General features: G+C 38.0%; 1 protein-coding gene across 1 annotated transcript in view; it reads right to left on the bottom strand.

Moving 5' to 3' along the window:
• LOC126236501 (uncharacterized) overlaps nt 1-25,475 on the bottom strand; it is a 314,789-nt gene that overhangs the window by 91,253 nt on the left and 198,061 nt on the right. Inside the window, exon 7 of the mRNA XM_049945857.1 lies at nt 2,304-2,381. Coding sequence (XP_049801814.1) covers nt 2,304-2,381 — 78 coding nt within the window. The remainder of the gene's footprint in view (nt 1-2,303; nt 2,382-25,475) is intronic.

Below are 25,475 nucleotides of genomic sequence, written 5' to 3' on the forward strand. Positions count from 1 at the left end.
GAGGCAAGTATAAGAAAGAGGCAGATAAGACAGTGGCTTGGGAGAGAAGAAAGTAGACAAAAGAATGGACAAAGAGAATGGGGGAAGATAGCAGAAGGAGTAAGAAAGTATTGTATGGAATGGTAAAAAGTAAGAGGAGAGGTTTGACAGAGGACGCAACAATGATGGATAAAAATGAGAAAGAGGTTAATAACAAAGAGACGTTGACTCATATCACTGCTTTGATTTCATACAACTGACTGGTACATACACACCACTACACTGCCATGGTTTGCATCAACAGTGGAGGGTCACATAATCACCTGGTATCAGTTCTACACCGCCTTCAGTGCTCCACGGGGATCAATTACTCTTTTAAGGAGGGACTAATTTTCTGCCCGATGAGCTTAAAATTCTGAGGACGTTTCTCTAAGAGTGGACAAGTGGCAGAAAATGGCAGGAGATGACCTTTGTGGAATGAAGGAGTAAAAGAGGTAGTGGGAAGGAAGAACAGGGCCTCTAGAAGTATAACAGGAATTTGACATGGAGATGGACACCAGTTTCTTGTTCAAATGTGTATTGGAAAAAATAATACAAGGATGGCGCAAAGAACAAAACTTCAGAAACTATTCACTATTAAGAATGGTGTGAATAGAGACAGTTTAGCTTTTGCAAATGGTACAACAATAACAACAGAACAACAAATTAATGTACTGAAAGAAGTAGATGAACAAGACAAGCTGGCAGGTTTAAAAAAACCTAGAAGTAAAGTCAAATATCACAGACACTACAAACCAGTTTAGTAGTTGACAAGGAAGAATGAAACATGTGAATAGCTTTAAAATGTATGAGAAGATGGATTACAGCCAATGGGCTAGATAAAGAAGCCCTTAAAGCAAGAGCCAGAAAAATGGACAAAGCTTTCTGAATAACACAGACTATTTACGAAAAAGGGGTTAAAGGAAAACAGTCATTAACGCAGTGTGCTTATCTGAACTGAAGTTGTTACATCATCCTAGTCAATCAGTAAGAAAGGAAAAAAAGGATACGATACGCAAACATTGAATTAAGTTTTGTGGCAATATAAGAAGAATAATTGATTCAAAATTGATGAAATACATCTTAAACTTCAAAACAATATATAAGAACATACTAATACATAAATAACAAAAATGATTTAGAGGAAATGGATATACAACCAGAAGACATGCAAAACTGAGACACCTTCAGAGCAGCAATTGTGACTTTTAGGACTTTTCAATATGAGAAATGAACAACTGGTACCAAATGGTCCGATGCATATTCTAGACACAGTACACAGTGAAAACCATATGGCTCACTCGGGAAAAGAAAAACTGAAAACAACTGAAAATCAAGATAAACATTGCAGCAGAATGTGCATATATATGTGTGTGTGTGTGTGTGTGTGGAGAGAAAGAAAAAGGAAAAGAAAGGGGTGGGCAAAATGGTGAATATTGTGAACAGCAAAAGTAATGGAGAACATTGGTAGTTTCAACGAAGAACTTCAGTAGCACTACTGAGCATGTCTTGAGGGTAATTATGCTCTGGTGAAGTTAATTCTTGATAGACTGTGAGAAACCTACTATTATGTAGTAAAGCGAATAATCTTTTTCTTTTTTTAAATTTTGCCTTCCGATGTACGAAGATGACCCAAGATACTTGCTTGCACTAAGTCATCGGGCCAGTTTTAACAATCATATACATTCAAAACCTGTATAATATAAATAGTGAGTGAACATCCATCAGAGGAGGTCATTTACTTGCAGAACCTAAGGCTGTAAAAATTCCAGACATTTCGTACTGAAAAATGCTGTGTGTTTCTCAGCACAGCTTCACATGTTCCTATTTTGGTTATTGATAAGCAGATGGTCCTCTTCTATTCCAAAAATTTGAATTTATAATCAGATATTCACTGATGTCTGAGCAGTTAACTACCTTTAGTTAACAATGTGCCACAACAATATTATGAAGTCTTCCTATGGGAAAAAATATTTTGCTACTATCTATTTTTATTTTTTGATAAAATTACATTTATACGATGTAATGTGCAGCCATACATGCAATACTTGGCATAAACTAAATAAATCAAGTATCTTAGTACAAGTGCATGCAATCTATAATTTTTAGAAAACAAACATTGGCAATCTCACAGAATTGCAAACACACACAAAAATTAAAGTTGTTTATATTTGTACCAAGACTGGGCCATTTGTGTGCAGGGGAGTGAATAAGCTATGAGCAGTAGTAATTAATACATGCTGGTGACAGTGAAACAAAAGGGGTAGTATTTTTCTTGTACTCACAATGCACCATTTATAATCAACATGAAGTTAGGTGCTTTTTCCAGGAACTGTCCTTTTATAATCATTGGTGGATGTTTCCTTAAAAATCAGTACAGAAGAATGATAGACAAGATTCTGTCAATGTTTGATAGATAATGAATTAGTATGTACACACACACAAACACACACACACACACACAAACCATATTTATCTGACTATAATATGACCCTAAATATAAGACATCCCCCTTTTTCTGAAGAAAATCCATCAAAAAACTTTTTTAACATATTCTGACTAGCTGAAGATTCTCTGAAGCAGAATATGAGACAGTTTTCTTAACAGAAGGAAAATGTTGGTGCTGTATTATTTTATGGCACACCTCAACCAGGAAGTTTTACTGATATAAAGTGTCTCACTAAAAGTGTTAGCATCTTATGCCATTTAATGATTCTCTACATTTGGTAATACAAGGAGAAACAAAATAAACAAAAAGAAACAGTCTTAATCCCCTGGAGTCAGGGCAAGGTCTCCTTGAAAAAGTCACTCACTGTAAAGCTGTTGCAGGTGAGCCTTAAAAGGTCTACTCACAACAACATCCATCAATTGAAGTTGTGAGATCATGCCACCAAGAATTATTGTCAAGCCTGTGTTGTTCTTTGGTATAAGGACCTTAACTTCCTGGTTGAGGTGTGCCATGAAAGAATACAGCACCAACATTTTCCATCTGTTAAGCAAAGTGTTTCATATTCTGCTTCAGAGAATCTTCAGCTAATCCAGCATCAGATCATTTGTCATCCATCTCTTTTCTTGGCATCTAAAGATAAGCCCTGCAGGCAGTTTTTCTTTTGATATCATTTTCCTGGAATCAATCACATAGAGCAGGGGAGTGGGGGGTAGCTTCCTCCCATCTGTTAGTGCACCCAGGTTTACTATGATTCTGGCCTTTTCACTGTCAGAACTTCTTATAGGAGCGCTGTTAATGCCCTTCATGTCAACAGTAATGTTTGCCGGCACATGTCCAGATCAATGAAGTTCAATACTTAGTGCGTAAAACTCATTTACTACTGACACCAATGTACAGCCAGCACAGAACTGACATCCTGGACAAAGTATGCAGCTATTTATACAAACACGAAATATTTCAGAATGCTAGTATTTATAAAAATATTAAATATTCAAAACATACAAAAATTACAAACATAATATTTCAAGAACATTCTAGAAATGATAAATTCTAAATAACCAACAACTGCTGGTGATCAGGTTTGAACTGGAGACCAACAGCATGCCAGTGATGCTAACCACTGTGTTACACAGTATGCACCATAGCTCATGGCATTGCTCCCTCTTCTGGAGAAAAAGTGATCTGCTGTTTCAGAAGTTCTCATCAGAGTGAACTACAACACTTTGGGTCTAGATCTTGTCAGTGGTTCTGTATATGGCGGCAATGGTGGATCTTCATTGTCTGGTTATGTTACATAGCCTTTACTAAGATGAGCATTGAAGGTAGCCACTCATGTAGAAATTTTGCAATTGGTGAGTGGTCTTCAGCTTCCTTGAACCTCCCACTACCAATCTGCACCTCTGAACTGTAGTAGGGATCCATATGGGGGACATGAATGATGTATTTGCACTTCTGTCTTTTTGATTAAGAGCCGCAGTCCTCAACTTCACGTAGCACTTTAATAACTTTTCCTGTAGTATCACTTTCCACATGGACCTAAAAATCCATACCAAGTCTCCTGGGCTGTATCTCAAAGGCTGGCACTTGAAATTATAGCACTCCTGGTCTTTCTCCTAGGTGTCCAAAGTCTGCATACGAGTCAGCTGCCTTGCTTCTTTGGTTCTGATAATGAGATGTTTCACACAGTCATCCTGATCATTATCTGGTTCAAATGGGAATAGTGTATCCATTGTTGTTTTTGCTCTGTGACTGTGGAGCAGAAAGAATGGTGTGATCCCAGTAGTGTCTTAGTTCTCTGTGTTGTATGCAAATGTCATGACAGGCAGTATTGTATCCCAACCTCTCTGTTTGATATTAATGTACATCAAGAACATATCTGTCAATATGTTATTAAAGCATTTTTTGAGGTCATTCATCTGTATATGGTAGGCAGTTGTCATCCTGTGGGTGATGCCATGACATGGAATTACCACTGACATTAGTCTCTTCTGGAAAAATTTTCCATTATATCATCACATGGGCCTCTCCATGATTCAAAATGATATCTTCTGCAAGGAACTTTGCAATTTCTGGAGCTTCGGCTGTCATAACACCTTTGGTGACAACATAATGAGTGAAATAGTCAGTGTAGACTATTACTCATAAATTCTCCAGGAGATCAATTCCAGTTTGGTGGAATGGCACTGCTGCATGTGAGATTGATACCAGATGCCCTATAGGTAATTGTGACATGTGCTCCCATTGTTGGCATTCCTTACAGTAGCTCATATAAAATCTAACACATCAGTAGAGACCTCGGCAGTGATATGAGTTTTCATGAGCCCAGGTGACCAAATGTTGCAACATTGTGGAAAAACTTCAGGACAGTTAGCCATAGATGAGCTGAATTGACACACAACCATTTCTGCCCCAGTGCATCACAGTTCCTCTTACACCCTGCTTCATTAATTAATTGGAATTCATTAATTAACTGGAATTCTTTTTTAGTCAGTTCCTCATTCTTCAAGGCTTGTTTGGCATTCAGTGGTACTGGATCTTCCCTCTGTCCAACATTTCATGTCATTTAATGCAGCGATGACTGCAATTTCATCCATCCTTCCATATTTTGCCTTAAATGGCGATCAGTACCCTTTTGTTTGCATCCACTGTGATATTGTATTCCTGAAGCCTCAGTGCCCATCTCTCTAGTTGACCAGACGGATCATTTAAGCTAATCGCCATCAGAGATAAAGGTGATCCATTACAATGGTGAATGAATTGCCAAATAAATATGGCTGGAACTCATTGATGGCCCAAATAACTATAAGGCACTCTTTCTTGGTTACAGAGTAGTTCATCTCAGACTTGGAGACTATTCAGGAAGCAAAATGTATGACCTTTTCGTTACCGTCCTGAATGTACATATCAAAATAATCAGCAACCAGCTGCATAAAAGAAATTTAATTTCTTTACGGGTTTCAGGAACTTAGTGCAATTCTCCAGAAGATTGTGCCCATCGCATTACTTGCGAGTATCAATAATAAGATGCAAACAGCAAAATTCCATGGTCATGTGGTTCATAATGCCTGTACAAAAATGGTATAAGGAAGCCAAATAACAAGTGCAGACAACATCCAGGTGTGGCATGATGTCTGCACTAGTTGTTTGGCTTCTTTATACCAATTTTGTACAGGTACAATGAACCACATGACCACATCATTTTGCTGTATGCATGTTATGGTTGACACTTGCTGGTGCCCAAAACTGGTAAAGAAATTAAATTTCTTTTACACAACTGTTACTGATTATTTCCATATATACAACTACAGTTGGTGAGGACGGTTAAAATACTTCCTTAATTTGTATTATAACTGTCCCTATTCCAAAACAGAAACCATCAGTGTGAAGTCCTGTCTTTGCATTCTTTTCATATAATGCTAGGACTAGAGAAGATGTTAGTGCTTCCTTAAGGACAAGGAAAGACCTTTTTGCACCTACCAAGAAAATTTGGCATCTCCTTGCAGTATTTCTTGCAAGGGATGTACCCCAGTACAGAAGCCCTTTATTGATTGTCAGTAGTAGAAGCACATTCTAAGAAAACTTCACACATCACAAATGTGCAGAGGAGTCATAAAATCTGTGACTGCTCTTATTTTTTTCTGGGTTGCAACAGATTCCATCACCATTCACTAGGTGCCCCAATAATTTTATTTCTTTGGCAATGAAGAGGTTCTTTTTTGGACTGAGGCAGAGACCTGCAGAGTGAACACATTTCAACATGGTTTTCAGACAGCTTAGGTATTCATCAAATGTCTTAAAAAATTACATTATCATCCAGCCATCTTACATTCGAAAGTGGATGAAGCATTACACAGTCCACATGGCATAACTTGAGGCCAACAGGAGTTATAAAGGCAATCTTTTTCCCAGTCAACCTTGTTGGCCTTAATTTGCCAGTATCCTTGTTGCATGTCAATTGCTGAGAAACACTTATCTCCTTTCAAGTAATCTAGGGTGTTATCAACACACAGCAATGGAAAGACATCTTTCTTCATGATTTTGTTCAGTTGTCAGTAAACAATGCAGAAACACCTTATGCCATCCTTCTTCTTCACAAGGACAACAGGAGAGAACAAAGGGAACTCTGAAGGTTGAATGATGTCATCTTGCAGCATCTTTTCCACTTCCTCCCAAATTATCCGCCATTCAGCCAGTGACACCCTATATGAGTGCTGGCTAACTGATGGATGATTCCCAGTGTTGATATGGTGTTTTACTATCAGTTGCTTGGTCTCCACTTCTGATTTGAAAGCATCAAAAAATTAACACAGAATGGCTATCGCTCACCGATGCTGTTCTTTGGTCAGGCCTGATCCTATTGTGACTTTCAGCTCAACTGCTTTTGTATCTTCTTTAGGGGATGATGTCAAGCATGCACCATGCCAGAAAAGGAAGCCAGTTGACTTACACCTAGACAGGTTGGCCATTGATGATGACATCAGTAAGATTTCCAGATATCTTGGTGCCATGGAGGATTTGCATCTGTGGCAGCCTCACCTCCATAGATGGTCAGCTCACTCAGTTCTCCTGAAGTGCTGGTACCTCTGCATGGTGACAGGGAATGGCTACAGCTTGTTGGGGAGCAACCTAGTCCAGAGTATGATGATGTGCTTCATCTCAAAGATCCACTATAATCCCCTGTGGCTGACAGGTATGAACAGAACTGCTATTATACACTATGTGATCAAAAGTATCCAGACACCTGGCTGATAATGACTTACAAGTTCGTGGCGCCCTCCATCGGTAATGCTGGAATTCATTATTGTGTTGGCCCACCCTTAGCCTTGATAACAGCTTCCACTCTCACAGGCATATGTTCAATTAGGTGCTGGAAGGTTTGATGGGGAATGGCAACCTATTCTTAACAGTGTGCTGCACTGAGGAGAGATATCGATGTTGGTCGGTGAGACCTGGCATGAAGTTGGCATTCCAAAACATCCCAAAGGTGTTCTATAGGTTTCCAGTCATGACTCTGTGCAGGCCAGTCCATTACAGGGATGTTATTGTCATGTAACCACTCTGCCACACGCCATGGATTACGAACAGGTGCTTAATCATGTTAAAAGATGCAGTTGTCATCCCTGAATTGCTCCTCAATAGTGGGAAGCTTAAAACATAAATGTAGGCCTGTGCTGTGATGCAAAACATCAAGGGGTGCAAGCCCCCTCCATGAGAAACACGACCACACCATAACACCAAACCTCTGAATTTTACTGTTGTCACTACACACGCTGGCAGATGACATTCACCGGGCATTCGCCATACCCACACCCTGCCATCTGATCGCCACATCAGAGTGTACCACGATTTGTCACACCACACAACATTTTTCCACTGTTAAATCATCCAACGTTTAGCTCCTTACACCAAGTGTGGCATCATTTGGCATTTACTGGCATGATGTGTGGCTTATAAGCAGCTGCTCGACCATGAAAACCAAGCTTTCTCACCTCCCACCTAACTATCATAGTACTCGGATAGATGTCTGCCTATTACACATTACAGCCCTCTTCGACTGTCGGCGGTCTCTGTCAGTCAACAGACGAGGTCGGCCTGCACGCTTTTTTGCTGTATGTGTCTCTTCACGTTTCCACTTCACTATCACATGGGGAACAGTGGACCTAGGTTTCTTTAGGAGTGTGGAAATCTCATGTACAGACATATGACACAAGTGACGCCCAATCATCTGACTATGTTCAAAGTCCGTGAATTCTGTGGAGCACCCCATTCTGCTCTCTCACAATGACTACTGAGGTCGCTGATATGGAGTACCTGTCAGTAGGTGGCAGTACAATGCACCTAACATGAAAAACGTATATTTTGGGGTGTCCAGATACTTTTGATCATATAGTGTAGCTGATGTCTGGTGGCATAGTAGTCGTCAGTATGCTGCTTTCTTTCTCTACAGCAACATGCAATGTCTCCAGGGCATCCGCAGAGGAAACACACTGGCATGGTGTTCTTTGTCCTCAAAATGTGTGTTGTTCTGGAGATCATTGTACTCGGTATAGCAGTTAAATGTACTTGCACTGTCCTGGTGCCGAAGTGTCATTTCACAGCTGTTGCATAAGTCCAAGTTGGGTGAGCCATTTCTTCTGGCCATATTTGCCTGGTTGTGGAGATTAGTGCTAAACACTAATACATCTCTTCTTCAAACATTCTCTATTACCTCATTATGCATTGGGTCAACATTCAAGGCTGCTGTCTTTTGTGTACTCAGTCTGACATTTATGGTTGCCATACACTACTGTATCCCTTCTGCTACTACGTGGTATAAGTGAGAGGCAAGCTCATGGTAATCTCCCACAACTGTCAAAGTGGCCATATTTGTCAGTCAATGATACATGCTTGGTACGACTCTTTTTGTGTTGCATTTTCTTGATTTGCTGGCACCACTTGAGGAAGTTCTCAGTCATTGTGACATCCTTCACTAGAAGAGCTTCATACATGTCTTCTGTGGCTCCTTTCATCAAATGTGACACTCTGTTGACTTCTGTCATGTTAGGATTAATTATGGGGCACAGGGCCGAAACATTCTGTATGTATGACAGTCTTTTCCAGATCCTGTTCTTCAACTGTCCTTCCACAGAGTGGAATTGCTGCTGATTGCTGCTAAACATTTTCTTTAGCTCATGCTGGATTTTGTTGCAGCTACTGAGTTCCTCTTTGTTGCTTCACACACATCATCCCACCTGTAGTATTTGGTAACTCAGCTAAATCCTTTCAGGCATTGCAGTGGTTTCTGACCAGCATCTCTGAAAAACAATGATGGCTGCCAGATGTGCAGCTGCCTTACTGCTATTTTGCAATTTTTCTCTCCTGAATATATGGATATTAGAAATTATGTGCTGTTCGTATTCTGGTTCCTGTCCATGCAGGCGACGGTTCTTACAGTGTCTAATTGGACTGACAGTGATGCATATAGTTCAAAGTACCATGTGTCTCCAACAAACAATGTCATGTCTAAATCACAATCAAGTTCAAATCCAAAGACAGGGACATCAATGAAATTCAGCACTTAGTACAGAAAGCAAGTTTATTACTGAGCCAACATACAGCCAGAACACAACTTACTTCCAGGACTGAGAGCACAGCTATTTACACAAACACTGAATGTTTCAAACTGCTAGTATTTATACAAACACCAAATATTCCAGAATATACAAACTTTACAAACATTAGATATTTCCAGACACTTACAGAAATGATAAATTCTAAATAACAGTAATTGTTGGTCATCAGGTTTGAACTGGTGACCCACAGCATTTCAGCCAGTGACGTTAAGCACTACATGGTACTGCATGCACCACAGTTTGCAGCAATATGATGCTGGTACACAAACAGTTTTTTATCAGATGTCATGGTGAGTTTCTGGGTTAGCATTTTTCTGTGTCATTACATAAGCCTCATCCTCTTCATCATCCACAATCACCAGCCAGTACTTGCTTTAAATTCCACAACATTTGCAGTTGGAAAATTCCTGTTTACATCCAGCAACTTCACTCAGATAATTTCTGAAGTACAGTATAGCCCCAATAAATAGAGCTAATTGGGACTGAGGCTACCTCAAATTACAAAAAAATTTGGGTAATATAGAAATATCACTAAATCAATGGGTAAATCATGAATAAATGTTTAATCAGCACAACAATGATTAAACAAATAAAAAGCAATATAGTACATACCTGTGTTATATGTACATATATGGGCACACATTCCCAAATTGCAAAAATATAAGTTACATTTTAAAGAAATCGTCAATAGTTCTTTGCTTTAAAATGGAACTTCATCTTTCAGTAGCAGTGTCGGTCATCTTCTAAGAAGCACGGTGTCAGTTGGAGTAGCTCCTGCTTGTTGCTCGATATAATGCAATGTCACATCTATCGCCACCAAACCCTCAGTGTGAGTGACCACTGGTACAACTTCTTTAGGCAATTCCTTGTCATCACTGTCTTCTGCCTTTATTTCAGACCATGAATCATCTGTCCTTAAACTACGTCTTTAATCGAAGGTTGTTTGTAGAAGCGTTTGAAGTGAACGACGACAATACCTACTAACCTCCCCCCCCCCCCCCCCCCCTCCCGTCCCAAGCGTTGTAATCTGCTTTGGTGGATAGGTTGTAGTTAAACTCGTCTTGTTAGGGGATAAGAACAACGTGCAAATACCATCACATTTTAATTCTTCCTCATAGGGTGTGAACCAGCATTGTCAAGTATTAAAATTGCTTTGGAGGGTGATCTCTTTTTCTTTAGGTATCTTTCGATCTCTGGAACAAAATTTTCAGAAAACCACTTCTTAAAAATATTTTTGTCCATCAAAGCAGATTTTTGGTGGACATATATAACAGGTGATGCAGAAACAAAGACATTTTTTAAACTTCTAGGATTAGCAGACTTCCCTATTATTGGCAGTTGCATTCAATGCAGCAAGAACTGTTAACCTCTCTTCGTGTGTTTTGTAGCCTGGGGCAGCCTTTTTGAGGCTAGGGTTTTAGATGGAAGCAGTTTATAATTTAGCCTTAAGTTTCACAGCTTTACATGTGATCAAGTGTGAAATACAACACCTGCTTGATGAAACTTCTCAATTTTGTCTCTATTTCTACACCACTCTCTAGCTGTCACTTCACCAACTCCACTCTCACCAGCAAGTCTTTTTTAACATTTCTTCTTTGTCTAGTCTTTTCAAAGCCTCCAGTTTCACATTCAATGGCACAAATTTTCTCATACTCCTACCACTCATTGTAATGTATGAATTAAAACACCAAGAAACACTGTATATACATACAATAGTTTAAAATCAACATTACACAGGTGGGCTCAATTCAGTGCAGATGTTACTACTCAACCAATTACAGTACACAGAACAATGGTCAGCCAATGTTGTGCAATGTGTACTGTATTGTACTTAGGTGTACTGTATTTTAATGACTGCTGTTGCTAAGTATGTGCAACAATAGGAGTGACAGAAAGGGTGGTATGCACTGTACAATTGAGTGTCAGGCGGTCGCAATTACTGAAGGGTTGGCAAAGAATGAGTAAGTGTACTCCTTGAAACCAGTCCACCTGTAATAGAAAAGCATTAGCAGTTTGGGATCATGGTTATTCCTGTGCATTATGAACAAAGACCCAACGCGGTACAATTTTACCTGTGTTGTAGATGGAAAATTGAAAGAAAATTCAAAATGTAACACATTACAAAGTGCATAAAATGTACAAGTGGGCAATACATGGAAATGGGTTTTCACTCTAGTTTTATAAAAAAAAAATTAATTTTCGCAAGACCAGCTCAAGTGATATAGAACATCGACTCACCAGGGGGTGGGGATCTACTGTAATCTGTAAGCCTTCACTGCATTTCTCTCGCATGTACTGAGCAACTTCCTACTCCAATTCATGAAAACTTCCCTGCTTCAATCCCATGGAAGTCTGGCATGCAGAACTGGCATTCTTTAATATATTCTTCATAGAATTACTATTAACTTAGATTTAGCATCTTATCATCCATCTGAGTCAACTGTAAACTGCGAACTCGTAGATCCGCATTTCTTGACAGTCAGAGTTATGATCTGCACCCATTATCAAGTTCTATAACTTTTGTTTCCATAATGCTGACACTATAAATGGCCCTATATATGCACCAATTTATCAGCTGAGCAACTGACCAATTTTGCTGCAGCCTCCACACAGCCTGTCCAGTGCCATGCAACAATCACAGCACCACCCTGTTCTTATCCCTGGCTGCTTGTTGTTTATGTTGTGTTCATTGAGGTTATGTTGTGGAAATGTCACTTGGTATAACAAAGAAGCAAAAACATGGATTTGCCTTGACTGATTTACAACTGACAAGACCTGAAAAGGTGAAAGTGGAGAGAAAAGAAATGGCATTCTCAGATTAATCACTCACACTTCATTACTAAACGAGCTGGGATCTGAAAATTTTTGAAATTATTTAAGAATGAATGAGATATGCTTTATAAGTTGCTAAAGCTCATCAAGCAGCATTTGATGAAAACAAATATTGTTACTGTGAAGAGAGTAGCTGTAAGCTGTGAGGAGACACTCTTAGCAATGTTAAGGTTTCTAGTGACAGACAGAATTTAACGTGGCCTCTAATTCAGTGCAGCTCTACCTTCACAGTTATTGGATAAAATTAGTCCTGAAACTTTAATATTATTTAAAGGTACCTGAGTAAATACATCATGGGAAAGTAAATCAATAAAACAAATGATGTCCCTGTAAACTTTATGTATTCATTTATATAAAAAGGTAATGTTTGTGGCAGAAACCACAAATGGGCTACTGGTCGGACTGCAGGTAGAGAGCAGCCTTTCTTTGTCACTGTTTGAGGAGGATGAGGATGGTGATCCTATTGCCCTCGCATCTTTTTACCCCTGGAAAAGATCCCAGGTACTCATTTGATAGCAGGATGAGTGAATCTGGGATCATCCTTAAGAGACTGAAACTAGGAAAATTCTCTGCCCCCATCTGGGATTCAGCACAGGACCTCCAATGCTGGAATTTAGTCCTTTAACAGGTAGACCACCACAGCAACATTTATTTATGTAAGTAGCATGAAGGATGTCCTGCATAAGTTTAAGAAGCTCATTTCAAATTAGAAGTAGGTGGTGGTGCAGATGTAAGTAATAAATACAGCAATAACAGAAATACAGCATTTAGTAAGTGTTACTACAGTAAAAATGTCTACAATTTACTCTTCATAGCAGAAAGCATGGTGATCGGCTGGATTTTTTTACCACTTATGAGAATGAAGTAAGTATATTTTATGAATAACAATCTGTTAATTGTCTGTATTTAGGTTTTTAGCTTTTACTTCCAATACATATTGGAAATGAAAAAAAAAAAAAAAACTAATCTGTCTGTGTTTTGTTATTTAGATTTATTTTCCAAGAAGTATTGCAAATAAAATCTAAAACCTGAAGTACAGACAGTCAAAGGACTTTCAATATCAAATATTAATCCTTTACTGATTGTGCCACATTACACAATCATGGATTTGTCAAAAAACGAATAAGTGTTTCATTTCTTGCATCTCTATTGCTACACTCCCAGAATCATGAATCTTCTATAAATTCCTCCAGAAACTTTGTCATCAAAGTTTTGTCAGCCTCATACTCTGCCATGTTAACAAATATTGAAGTGTTTATTCCCATGTGCAGTGGCAGAAGACAAAATTCTGCAGGATGAATTACAGAGACATTATAGGCTTTCTAGGGTGGCTGGCATGAGAGCACTCCACAGCACAATTTGTTGGGTGAAGTGGTGGGAGGGCTGACTACTGGGTGGTCATACCCAACCGACCATCCAACAAAGAAAATCAGTCTGTTGATCAGCAAACAAACCTACACATATATGATCTGTTGCCTGGTCACCAATAAATTGGTGCATGTCTAGGGCCCTTAAGTAAACTGAATAACAGCATTATGTTGTCTTCTCTGGCTTCCTACAGCTGAATTGGCAGAAATTGTACCACACTGAGTTAGCTCTGTTGGCGGCCTTGAAAATCACTAGGATTATAAAGCAGAAGCAGCTTTAGCAGTGTTGTTCACACTCATGTCCCATTTGTTGTGCCACATTTCAAGTGGTCTATGCAAACATATTTTTGTTAGTATTCATTTATCTCCTCTAGAAATGTATACTATTGCTTAGTGTTAGTCCAATTTTAAAGGCAGTTCAATTCCTGCCAAAATTGGATTCTGGTGAACTGCAGTTTAAGCATGGTAGGTGTTCATAAAAAGCCAAGATATGCAGTACACACAGTCCCATGGTTGGCAGCAGAAAGAAATTTGCTGCTCGCTCATTACTCCCCTTCTCACATTCATTGTAGTGCTTTGCCAAGCTGGTGCTGCTGTTTCCCCTCCCACCCTTCTGAATTGTTGAAATTTTGTCTGTGCATGACATTGATTGCCAAAAATTCATCTGTAAATGTAAGACATTATATTAAGCTATTACACAACATAAAAGCCTTTAATTCAGGAACAATAGTTTAATCTGTGAATTTAAAATGATCTTGTACTTTTAGAATGATGAATCTGGAGAAAAAAACTCTTCTTATAGTCAGATAAATATGTACAAATAATGGAAAAATCTGGTATGGAATAGCAACAACATGTCTAGGACAGATTGCTAGTCATCACCATGAAAAGGTATTGAGTGGCACAAGGGCACAATGAAAAAAGACTGCTAGATGTTATTAGCTACCAGACTAAGTCCTTCATCACATGCAGACAAAATAAAACACACATATTCACACATGCATAACTCACACACAAATACGGCCACCAACACCTCTGGGCCTTAGTGGCTCCTCTACATGGTGAATAGCAATTTATCCTTGTCCGTGAAAGGCAAAAGTTCAACTCTCGGTCCAACACATAGTTTTAATCTGTCAGGAAGTTTGATATGAATGCACACTCCACTGCAGAGTGAAAATTTCATTCTGGAAATATCCTTTTCATATTGTGTGTGTGTTTGTGTGTGTAGTTTCAAAAATCAACATGGTACAGACTACCATTTTAAAAACAAAATTATTTACTTCCAACTTTTAAAGAATTTAAGAAAATCTAAAAGGCATTGCAATCATTATCTTCTCTCTGGAAGCTTTAATATTCCTTGCAAATGACTTTATGACAGTTTTATGTTATGACAGTAAAATTTCTCCAATGTATGTCTGGGATTTGAACAAATGTAACATATACAAAATGCACCTATTTTATTGAAACTATTCTCTGACCACCAGCACACTGTATCCCACCTCACCTTCTCAGTCTCATAATAGTTATAAAAGTGAGTGTCATGCACACTCTCTGACATTTATGTTTAACCTGCAACTATCTGGATTCATGGGAGACTGCAGAATACACAGACACTTATTTTTACAGTTCCTCCGACTATTACTGATTTTGTGCAGTATTGAAGCTCCACCAATTTCAGTTTCAAATCCAATTTCTTAGATTAGCTGCATTTTCCTCTTCCTCTTGCCTTCTCTTCTACTTCATTTCTATTTTTTTTCTCTTGCCAATTTAATTTATGTGGCTCAATGGCTGGGTGCAGGTCCTTCACTGCATGCCACTTTAGCAAATTGCGTGTCCTTAATCTATCCCCACTATCCAACTGGAGAAAGGGGACTTACAGCTTAATGTGGAACCCAAAGAATGTGTTGTTCCTGATGATTCCTCACATCACTGAGAGGTGAAGGCTAGATTAAACAGATTAAAGGTAGAGTGAAAATTTATGTGGTTCATCTGGGATTCAATCCTTTGAGTTCTAGGCTTCCAGGCATGCACTTTACCACCAGAGCACCAGGCACAATTGATAAACATGGTAAACAGAGCTCTGTCTACCATGTTTATCAGTTGAGCCTGGTGCTCTGGAGGTAAAGTGCATGCAGATCTCTGTTCTACATTTCACTGGGCCCTCAGCTTAATACACATCACTGTAAGACATAATGAAATTGAATGCTCCTACACTAGCTGCAATAAACTAATATATTTTTTAAAATTTTTTTACATGACAGGCCTGTTTCAGCTTATTGCCATTACAAGTGGTGTGTGAAAATAATGTTAGTAAGATTATCTATAAGTAATCCATGGTTGTTTTATGTTTAAATTTGCGTTGCTACTTATATGTAGTTGGAAGTGAAGACCATATTGCATGTACAGTAGATTTTTTTTTCTGTAATGGCTTGTTAAGTATAATACTTTTTTGTATTTACAAAACACAAAAATATGTTTATGTAAGATATTTTGACAGTTAAATTTTGACAGTTCCTTATTATGATGATGTAAGTTTGCAAAGCATATACAGCTTACCAGAGATGATGCTACATTTTGTTGTTCTTATTTTCCTTTATATTTTGTCTACAGTTATCTGCATTAGCAGAATTACACAAAATACCAAAAGGACTTACCATGAATAATCTTGAAGAACTGGAAATTTATATTCATATGACAAAATATCCATGTGAAATTCTAAATTAACACACAGATTTTAAACATAAACACTACCTTGAAAACTTTATTAACATAACAAAATATAAAAAGAGATAATCATATGGTACACAAAACTTACACAGACCGTAGATAAAATTTAAAGGAAAAAGAAAACAATAAAATCTAATATCACCTCTGGTAAGCTGTATATACTTTGGAAACATATAGCATCACAGTAAAGAACTGTCAAAGTTGACCTGTCAAAAAGCATTTGAGGACAAAATATTTTTGCATTTCATAACTACAAGAGGTATTGTACTTACCAAGACATGACAGAAAAAATTTACTGTTGATGCAATAGGTCATCATTTTGAACATAAGTACCAATGCAAATGTAAACATAAAACAGTCATGAATTATGTACAGATAATCTTACCAACATTATTTTCGCAGGTCATTTGATAATGGTAATAAGTCAAAACAGGCGTGTTGCACAAAATATTTAAAATATATACATCATTTTAGCAGCTACTTTTAGAGCTTTCATTTTCATTTGGTAGGTAATTAAACTCTGATAATTATCAGAGCAACCAAGTGAATATTAAGAAAGCAGTAATAGATAAATAGTAATTACTTACTCTGAGATCAAAAGAGTCATGGGACACCTCCTAATATCATGTCTGACCTGCTTATGCAGAAATTCAGTATGGCATGAATGCAAAAAGTTGTTGGAAGTCCCCTGCAGAAAAACTGAACCATGCTGCTTCTATAGCCGTCCATAATTGCGAAAGTGTTGCTTGTGCAGGATTTTATGCATGAACCGACCTCTCGATTTTGTCCCATTAATGTTCTATGGGATTCATTTCAGCTGACCTGAGTGGTTAAACCATTCACCTGAATTGTCCCAGAATGTTCTTCAAACGAATCGTGAACAATTGTGGCCTGGTGACATGGCGCATTGTCATCCATAAAAATTCCATTATTGATTGGGAACAAGATGTCCACGAATGGCTAGAAATGGTCTCCAAGTAGCCAAACATCCAGAGGACCCAGTCCATTCCATGTAAAAACACCACACCATTATGGAATCACCACCAGCTTGCACAGGGCCTTGTCGACATCTCGGGGAGATGGTTCAGTGGGATCTGCACCACGCACGAACCCTACTGTCAGGTCTTACCAACTGAAATTGGGACTCATCTGACCAACCCATGGTTTTACAATTGTCCAGAGTCCAATCAATACAGTCACGTGCCCAGGAGAGGCACTGTAGGCAATATCGTGCTGTTGGAAAAGACACTCAGATTGGTCGTCTGCTGTCATAGCTCTTTAAAGCCAAATTTTGCCACACTGTCCTAATGGATGCTGTTCATCATAAGCCCCACATTAATTTCTGCTCTTATTTCACACAGTATTGCTTGTCGGTTAGCACTGACAACTCTAGACAAATGGTGCTGTTCTTGGTCATTAAGGGCAGTCATTAGCCACTGCTTTATCTGTGGTGAGACACTATAGGTTGTGGAATATAAAATTCTCTCACAATTTCCGAAATGGAGTGTCCCATGCATTAGCTCCAACTATCATTCCACATTCAAAGTTTAATTCCCATCATGTGGCCATAATCACATTAGAAACCTTTTCACATGAATCGCCTGATTACAAATACCAGCTCCACCAATGTATTGCCCTTTTATACCTTGCATATGCAACACCACCACCATTTGTACACATGCATATCACTAGCCCATGACTCATGTGGCACCTCAGTGTAGTATAATAGACAAAGAAACTACTTTTTTCAAAGTCACAGTTCTGCTGCTAATTTTATCACATTAATTTTTGCCTGTGGTAGCAAAGAGACTAGCAGTCAACTGATACTTGACTGTTAATATAGCATTAGTAGTGTGACTGAATTAATGGACTTCTGCTTGTTAATATATACCTTGAGCCAATCCACATTCTTGTATGTTCTTCTTAATGACTGATTCTATGCAAAAACTGAATAAATAGATGAAAATGAATGAATAGATAAATAAAAATCAATATGAGGTTCAATGTGTCTCCCTTTGCCTTTCACGTAATGTGGCACCACGTAACTGTGGGTACGGTGGTACCATGTATTGGTAGAGAGACTGATGTGTTTGCACAGTTTGGTGTTGCATAGCGCCAGTGTGGTTTCACACCGAAGAGAAGGTGGTCACACAAGTTATCATCCACTGCTGAACAAACAGGTGAGTAAGCAGGAATAATGAGGAGTGATTCAATTTTTGGCATCAGAGGGAGTTGGAGGCCGTGAAATGTATCGAAGGATGAAGGCTGTGAACGGTGAGTATAGTCTGAGTCATTCAAGCATTGTTGAATGGCGGAAATGATTCCTTGAGGTGAGTGAGTCACTAGAAAACAATGCTTGTCCTGGACAGGCTCATCACGTCATCACACCGGAAATGGTTGCGGAAGTGAATGCTTTAGTCTTGGACAGCCGCAGAATCACTGTGGACATGATCCATCAGTCACCAGGTATTAGCATGGGCACCACCCACACCATAATGCATCAACACTTCAACTTTTGAAAAATCTGTGCACAGTGGGTTCTTCACCAACTACCCACTGAACAGTGCAATACTCGAATGGTGCTGTCTTTGAGTCATCTGCAATGTTATGATGAGGAGGAATACGGCTTTATGTCATGTATTGGCACAGGTGACAAAACGTGGTGTCACCATTTTGAACCAGAAAGCAAGCATCAGAGCAAGCAGTGGAAACATGTGACTTCACCACCTCCAACGAAATCAAAGGCTGTGCACACCAGTTCTGGTACAGTCATGATGTCCTCCTTTCTTGATCACAAGCGCTCATTGCTTGTCGAGTTCCTGTAACAGGGACCACCATCAACGCCCAGTGTTATCAAGCCACTTTACAGAACCTTAGATGAGCAATCAAGTCGAAACGCCAAGGCATGTTGTCCAATGGCGTTATCCTCCTGCATGATAATGTCCGCCAACACATGGCCAATGCATTGAAGATGACATTGAAGCAGTTTCGGTGGGAAACACTGGAACATCCACTGTACAGTCCCGACCTTTCACTGAGTGACTTTCATGTGTTTGGACCTCTAAAACAAGCTATTTGTGGAAATCAATTCGCAACGGATGATGAAGTGTGTGACTAGGTCCAGGCCTGGATCCGACAGCAGCCTACTAGCTTCTTCAAGGATTGAATCAACCAGCTAGTGTCACAATGGGATAAATGTGCCAACAGTTTTGGCAACTATTTTTGAATATGTGTAATGTGTATAACTACAGTTTTGACTTAATAAAATCGTTACCGTTACTTTACACTAGTGACCGGGTCTCATTTGAATCTCCCATATAACATGCTGCGCATATGTTTCCCATTGCTGAAACAGGATCAACCACAGTAAGCTGACAGAAAAAATGCAGCAATGAAGCACTGAAACTTTCACTTTTATTTCTTTTTTAATGAGAGGAAAAGAAAGTTCATATAAATCCTGTAGCAGCAGAAGCACATAATGTTGGGGTAAACAACATTTTTGCCCATTTTTCCATTTTCTCTCTACCCCAGCCATTCTTTCCTCACTTTAAGTATTTTTCATCCCTTGTTTCCATTTTCAGCCTGTATCCAAAGTGCTCATAACCAGCATTGTGTCCACAGTCTAATGATTTCTTGGGTTTTTATAGGCTGGGAAGGTCTCAAACAAATTACACTCAGACTACTGATGTCAGATGAGAAGCCAATTTAATGCCATGAAAACTGTCAGTGTGGTGTCATAAGAAAAGACTTTTAAATAGCAGTGAGCCACACAACATCTTCTGTGCTGTGGGTGTTCGATTTCACATGTTACAGCCAAGTGTTACATTCCATGCACTTCCTGCACCTTGTGTCATTCCTGATTCTGGGATGGTGTGTTTTTCCTATTGCTAACATTTCTTCACAGAAAAAGAATGAAACTAGTAACTTTACTACAGAACTATTTGTTGTGACACAGAAATGAACTGTATGCTTATGCTTCTATAAGTTGCACCAGTGCTGATCAATGTAGTGGAAGTGTATGAGCTATTTCCTTCAGTCATGTTCTTGCACTTTGCTGGAAGGTTAAAGCAGCAAAGCTACTCCACGGCCTCAGAGAAAAAGATGCAAAAATGGTTTAAGAAACATGAGAAATGAATTAAGATAGCTGTGGACTCACATGGTTTTTACTTTTATGGCAGCCATCACCAACAGAATATATTTCATAAGTACACGAATTTGCACAAGTCTCATTTATTTTGTCAGATCTTATATGCAAGATTTTCCACTGGTGTTCAAGATAGATATGTAGTAAATTGCTTGTCTACAGTCACTGAATCGATCAACTTTTTTGAAGCTTATCATAGTGTAACAACACAACTTAATCCAGAAAATCATCTCATATTCCATGGGAAATATCTAGTTGCTTAGGAATGTAAGCACATTCACTTTTTCGATTGATCTCAAATTCTCTGTTTCACCCTTTAACATTTCCCGTCAGATTGTAACTTCTGACAATGAAACTCTGTAAGACATTTCTCAAACTATAGAAGCAACAAGGTTTTAATTAACAATACATTTCTTTGAGCAGTAGTTCTGTAATACCATTAATATTTTATGACCCAACACTTTTCACTTGTTTAATTATAAAGTAGCATCAGAGATCTTGAACAAAGAACAAGAAATAAACTTAGGAGACAACTTTCTAAGACCATTTTATTTAACTATCTGACACAACATTAGGCTATGAAATTTCTCTTATGTTTGAACTTAACTTATACGGCAATTACATTTCTTAGTCTGGAATAACTGTCTCTGAAACACAAGACATCTCTGTAGCTACGCAGCACAAAAATACATATAAGTCAAGATTCCAATTATATGGATTAATTTGGCTAGTTTTATTAGGAATAGTTGTGACATTGTTAATAATCTCTGTTTCCAAAATCTGTGACAATTTTAATCATGAAGTAATTATTTCATCTGTAGATTTGGAATTCCATCTGACAGAAATTCAGTCAGATGAAGGGGCCCTTTTCCCCCTTCAGCAATTTTTACAGTTTTTTGTTGCTTGATGTGCACACAAATGAATTCATGGAATGGAGTATATATATCAAAGTTTTCATTTCAGAAGAAAAGTATCAATAAAAAAAACACAATCAATAAATGGTTGCCACCACTGAAACCATTTACACAAATATTTTCTAGTGAAGAAGACAAAATTATGAATCATTACTAATTTGCCATGTTGTGCAGACATTATTATTAATTAGAAACTTTATATATGTTAGACAAGTCGAGGCAAATATATATAACTGCTAGTAAATAATGCTGTAAACTCACTTTGATTCTGACTAAAAGAAAATTGTCAAGAACCAGACAGTAACATTAAGATCTTTATTTTCTACATTCCCTACAACAGACAATGTTCTACCATTATTCTCAATGCTGACTGCAAAAAACATGCATAAAGTTTTAAATTATGAAGGACTGGTGATACTGATCACATCTTTATTTAAGCCCTGGTCTTGGCTACTTGAACCCTGCGAGTGCTATACTCAGATGCTTGCTGTCCAGCTTTACCACATTCATTCAACGTATTATAGTTACTATCTATAATTCACTCCAGATCATATGCAGTTTATTTATAGATCATAATATAAATATCTTGCACAGTTAAAAGATACATATCAACAGGCTTAGATGGTTTTGTGACTGTATAGACTGCAGATTCCTTGACTTGTGCCACAGGATGGTGGGTCTCCGCTTGCCGCTTAACGGGTCAGGGATCTACTACATGTAGGAAGTGGCTACACAGGGAGCAGGGGCTGCGTGTAGGGGACTGTGCAGTTTTTTAGGTTAGAGGGTCTTGGGAAACTACAGAAAGGATGTCACTTAAAAGGGTGCAGGACACAAACAGGAAGATAGACCTAGCAACAACCAGTATTGTAGTAGTAAATTGTCGTAGCTATGTTGGAAAAGAACCAGAGCTCCAAGTGCTAATAGAAAGCACTGAAGCTCAAATTGTTACAGGTATGGAAGGATGGCTAAAGCTGAAAATGAGTTCAGCATATTCAGAAAGGATGGATTAAGTACAGTTAGTGGTGGAATGTTTATTGTTCTCTGACATAGTTTGCCTTATAATGAAATTGAAATAGATAGTAACAGTGAGGTTGCATGGTTAGAGGTTATACTTGACAACTGGAATAAATTGAATAAATTAATAACTGGTTCCTTTTACTGACACCCCCCACCCCCCTCCAACTCAAATGATTTGGTTGCTGAACAGTTCACAGGAAAATTGAGTCTCATTTCAAATAGGTACCCCACTCAAACAATTATAGTTGGTGGTGCCTTCAATCTACCCCTGATATGATGGTGAAAATACATGTTTAGAGTCAGTGGTGGGCATAAAAAATTTTCTGGAATCAATCTGAATAAATTTTCAAAATTATTTTGAAGAATTAGTTCATGAGCCCCTCAAAGTGTAAATGGTTGCAAAAATGTACTTGACTTCTTTGCAACAAATAATCCTGAACAAATAGGGAGCATCATGACAGATACAGGGACTAGAGACAGCAAGATTGTTTTAGCTTAATTGAATACTGTAATATCAGAACCAACAAAAAATAAACACAAAATACATTCATTTAAAAAAGCAGATAAAAATTCATTTGACACCTTTTTAAAAGACAGCCTCAACTCATTCCAATATATGTAAGTGAAAACCAGATTGAAAAGACATTGAAAAATCAGATGTGGTTTAAATTCAAAGAAACAGTATTGATGTAATCTGAGATATATATACCAAATAAACTAATAAGAGATGGTAGTGTCCCCCATGGTATACAAAATAAGTCAGAACACTGTGGCAGAAACAACAAAAAGTATGGCAAATTTCAAAGAATGCAAAACCCACAAGATTGGCAAAGTCATACAGAGCTCGAAATTAAGCACGAACTTTAATGCAAGATGCTTTTAACAGTTTCCGCAATGAAACTATCTCGAAACCTGGTACATAATCTGAAGAGATTCTTGTCATATGCAAAGTATACAAGCAGAAAGACACAATCAATATCTTCACTGTGTGATAACAGTGGTGATGTCACGTTTAACAGTGCCACTAAAGCAGACTTACTAAATGTTATTTTCTGAAATTTCTTCACCAAAGAAGACAAAGCAAATATTACACAATTCGAGTCTAGAAGAACAGTAACTTAGAAGTAGATATTCTTGATGTAGCAAAGCAGCTTAAATCACTTCATAAAGGTAAGGCCTCCTGTCCAGATTATATGCCAGTCAGGTTCCTTTCAGAGTATGCTGATACAATAACTCAATACTTATCAATCATAGACAACCAATTGCTCATCGAAATATCCATATCTAAAGACTGGGAAATTACACAAGTTACATCAATACCTAAAAAAGGAAATGGGAGTAATTGACTGAATTACAGACCTGTATTGCTAACATTTATTTGCAGTATGATTTTGAACATACACTGTGTTCGAGCATATGGGTTACCTTGAAGAAAATGATTCATTGACAAACAGCCAAAATCAATTCAGAAAATATCATTCTTGTGAAACACAACTAGCTCTTTATTCTCACAAAGTAATGAGTACTATCAATGGGGTAAACATTATACGAACTCTGCTGTTCCTGATCTAGGTACACCATTTAGGAGACAGTCTAAGCAGCCCTCTTAGATTGTTTGCAGATGATGCTGTCATTTACCATCTTATAAATTCATCAGATGATCAAAACAAAACAAATATAAAACAATTTAGTCAAGATATCTGTACAGCATGGTAAATGGTAACTGACTCTTAAATAATGAAAAGTATGAAGTCATTCACATGAGCACTAAAAGGAATCCATTAAATTTTGGTTATAGGATCTAAAGGCTCTTGGTTATAGGATCTAAAGGCTCTAAATTCAACTACATACTTAGGAATTACAATTATGAATAACTTAAATTAGAATGATCACATAAATAATATTGTGGAAAAAATAAACCAAAGAATGTGATATACTGGCAGAACACTTAGAAAATGCAACAGGTCTACTAAAGAGACTGATTACACTATGTTTGTTACGCGATGTGGGATCTGCACCAGATAGGATTGATGGAGGAATAAAAAATGTTTGAAAAAGAGCAACTCATTTGTATTATAACGAAACAGGAGAGAGAGTGTCACAGTTACGATACACAAATTGGAAAGGCAATCATTAAAATAAAGGCCTTTTTCACTGCAGCAGAGTCTCCTTGTGAAATTTCAATCACCTACTTTCTCTTCAGAGTGTGAAAATATTTTGCTGGTGGCCATCTACAAAGGGAGGAATGACAATCATAAGAAATTATAAGCAATCAGAACTTCCATAGAAATATTTCAGTGTTCATTTTTCCTGTGCACTGTTTGAAAGTGGAAAGATAGAGGTATAGCTTGAAGGTGGTTTAATGAACCCTCTGCCAGGCACTTAATTGTGAATTGCAGAGCAATTATGTAAATGTAGATATAGAAGTCTTGATACACACAAGTACGGATATGCAAAGCAAATAAACACTGTATTGCAAGAAATGACTTATAAATAGTAAAATGAAACAAATAACAGAGGGCAATATTAGTAAGTGTAATGTAGACGTATTATTTCCTAGAACATAAATAGTGTTCTCTTTGAAGTGTTACTTGAAAATTATAATGTGATTAGAATTTATATTTATATCTATTGGGTCATATCTCTAGTCAACCTTATTATTATACGTCCAACAAATGATAAGGTCATTAGAGACAGAGAAGAAGTTTTAATGGCACATATATGGGAACCTGGATATCTGCACCTAAAGGAGTCTGAAAATAAGGGAAAGGCTATCACACACCTATAGTGGATTGATGTATGGAGCACTGTAACACATAACAGAAAATAGCGTTCACACTAGCTTTCGAGCACTAGCTCTTTTTCCAGCAATAGTACACATTCATACACAGAATC

Source organism: Schistocerca nitens, chromosome 2 (genome assembly GCF_023898315.1).
Source record: "Schistocerca nitens isolate TAMUIC-IGC-003100 chromosome 2, iqSchNite1.1, whole genome shotgun sequence".
Taxonomy (NCBI): Eukaryota; Metazoa; Arthropoda; class Insecta; order Orthoptera; family Acrididae; genus Schistocerca; species Schistocerca nitens.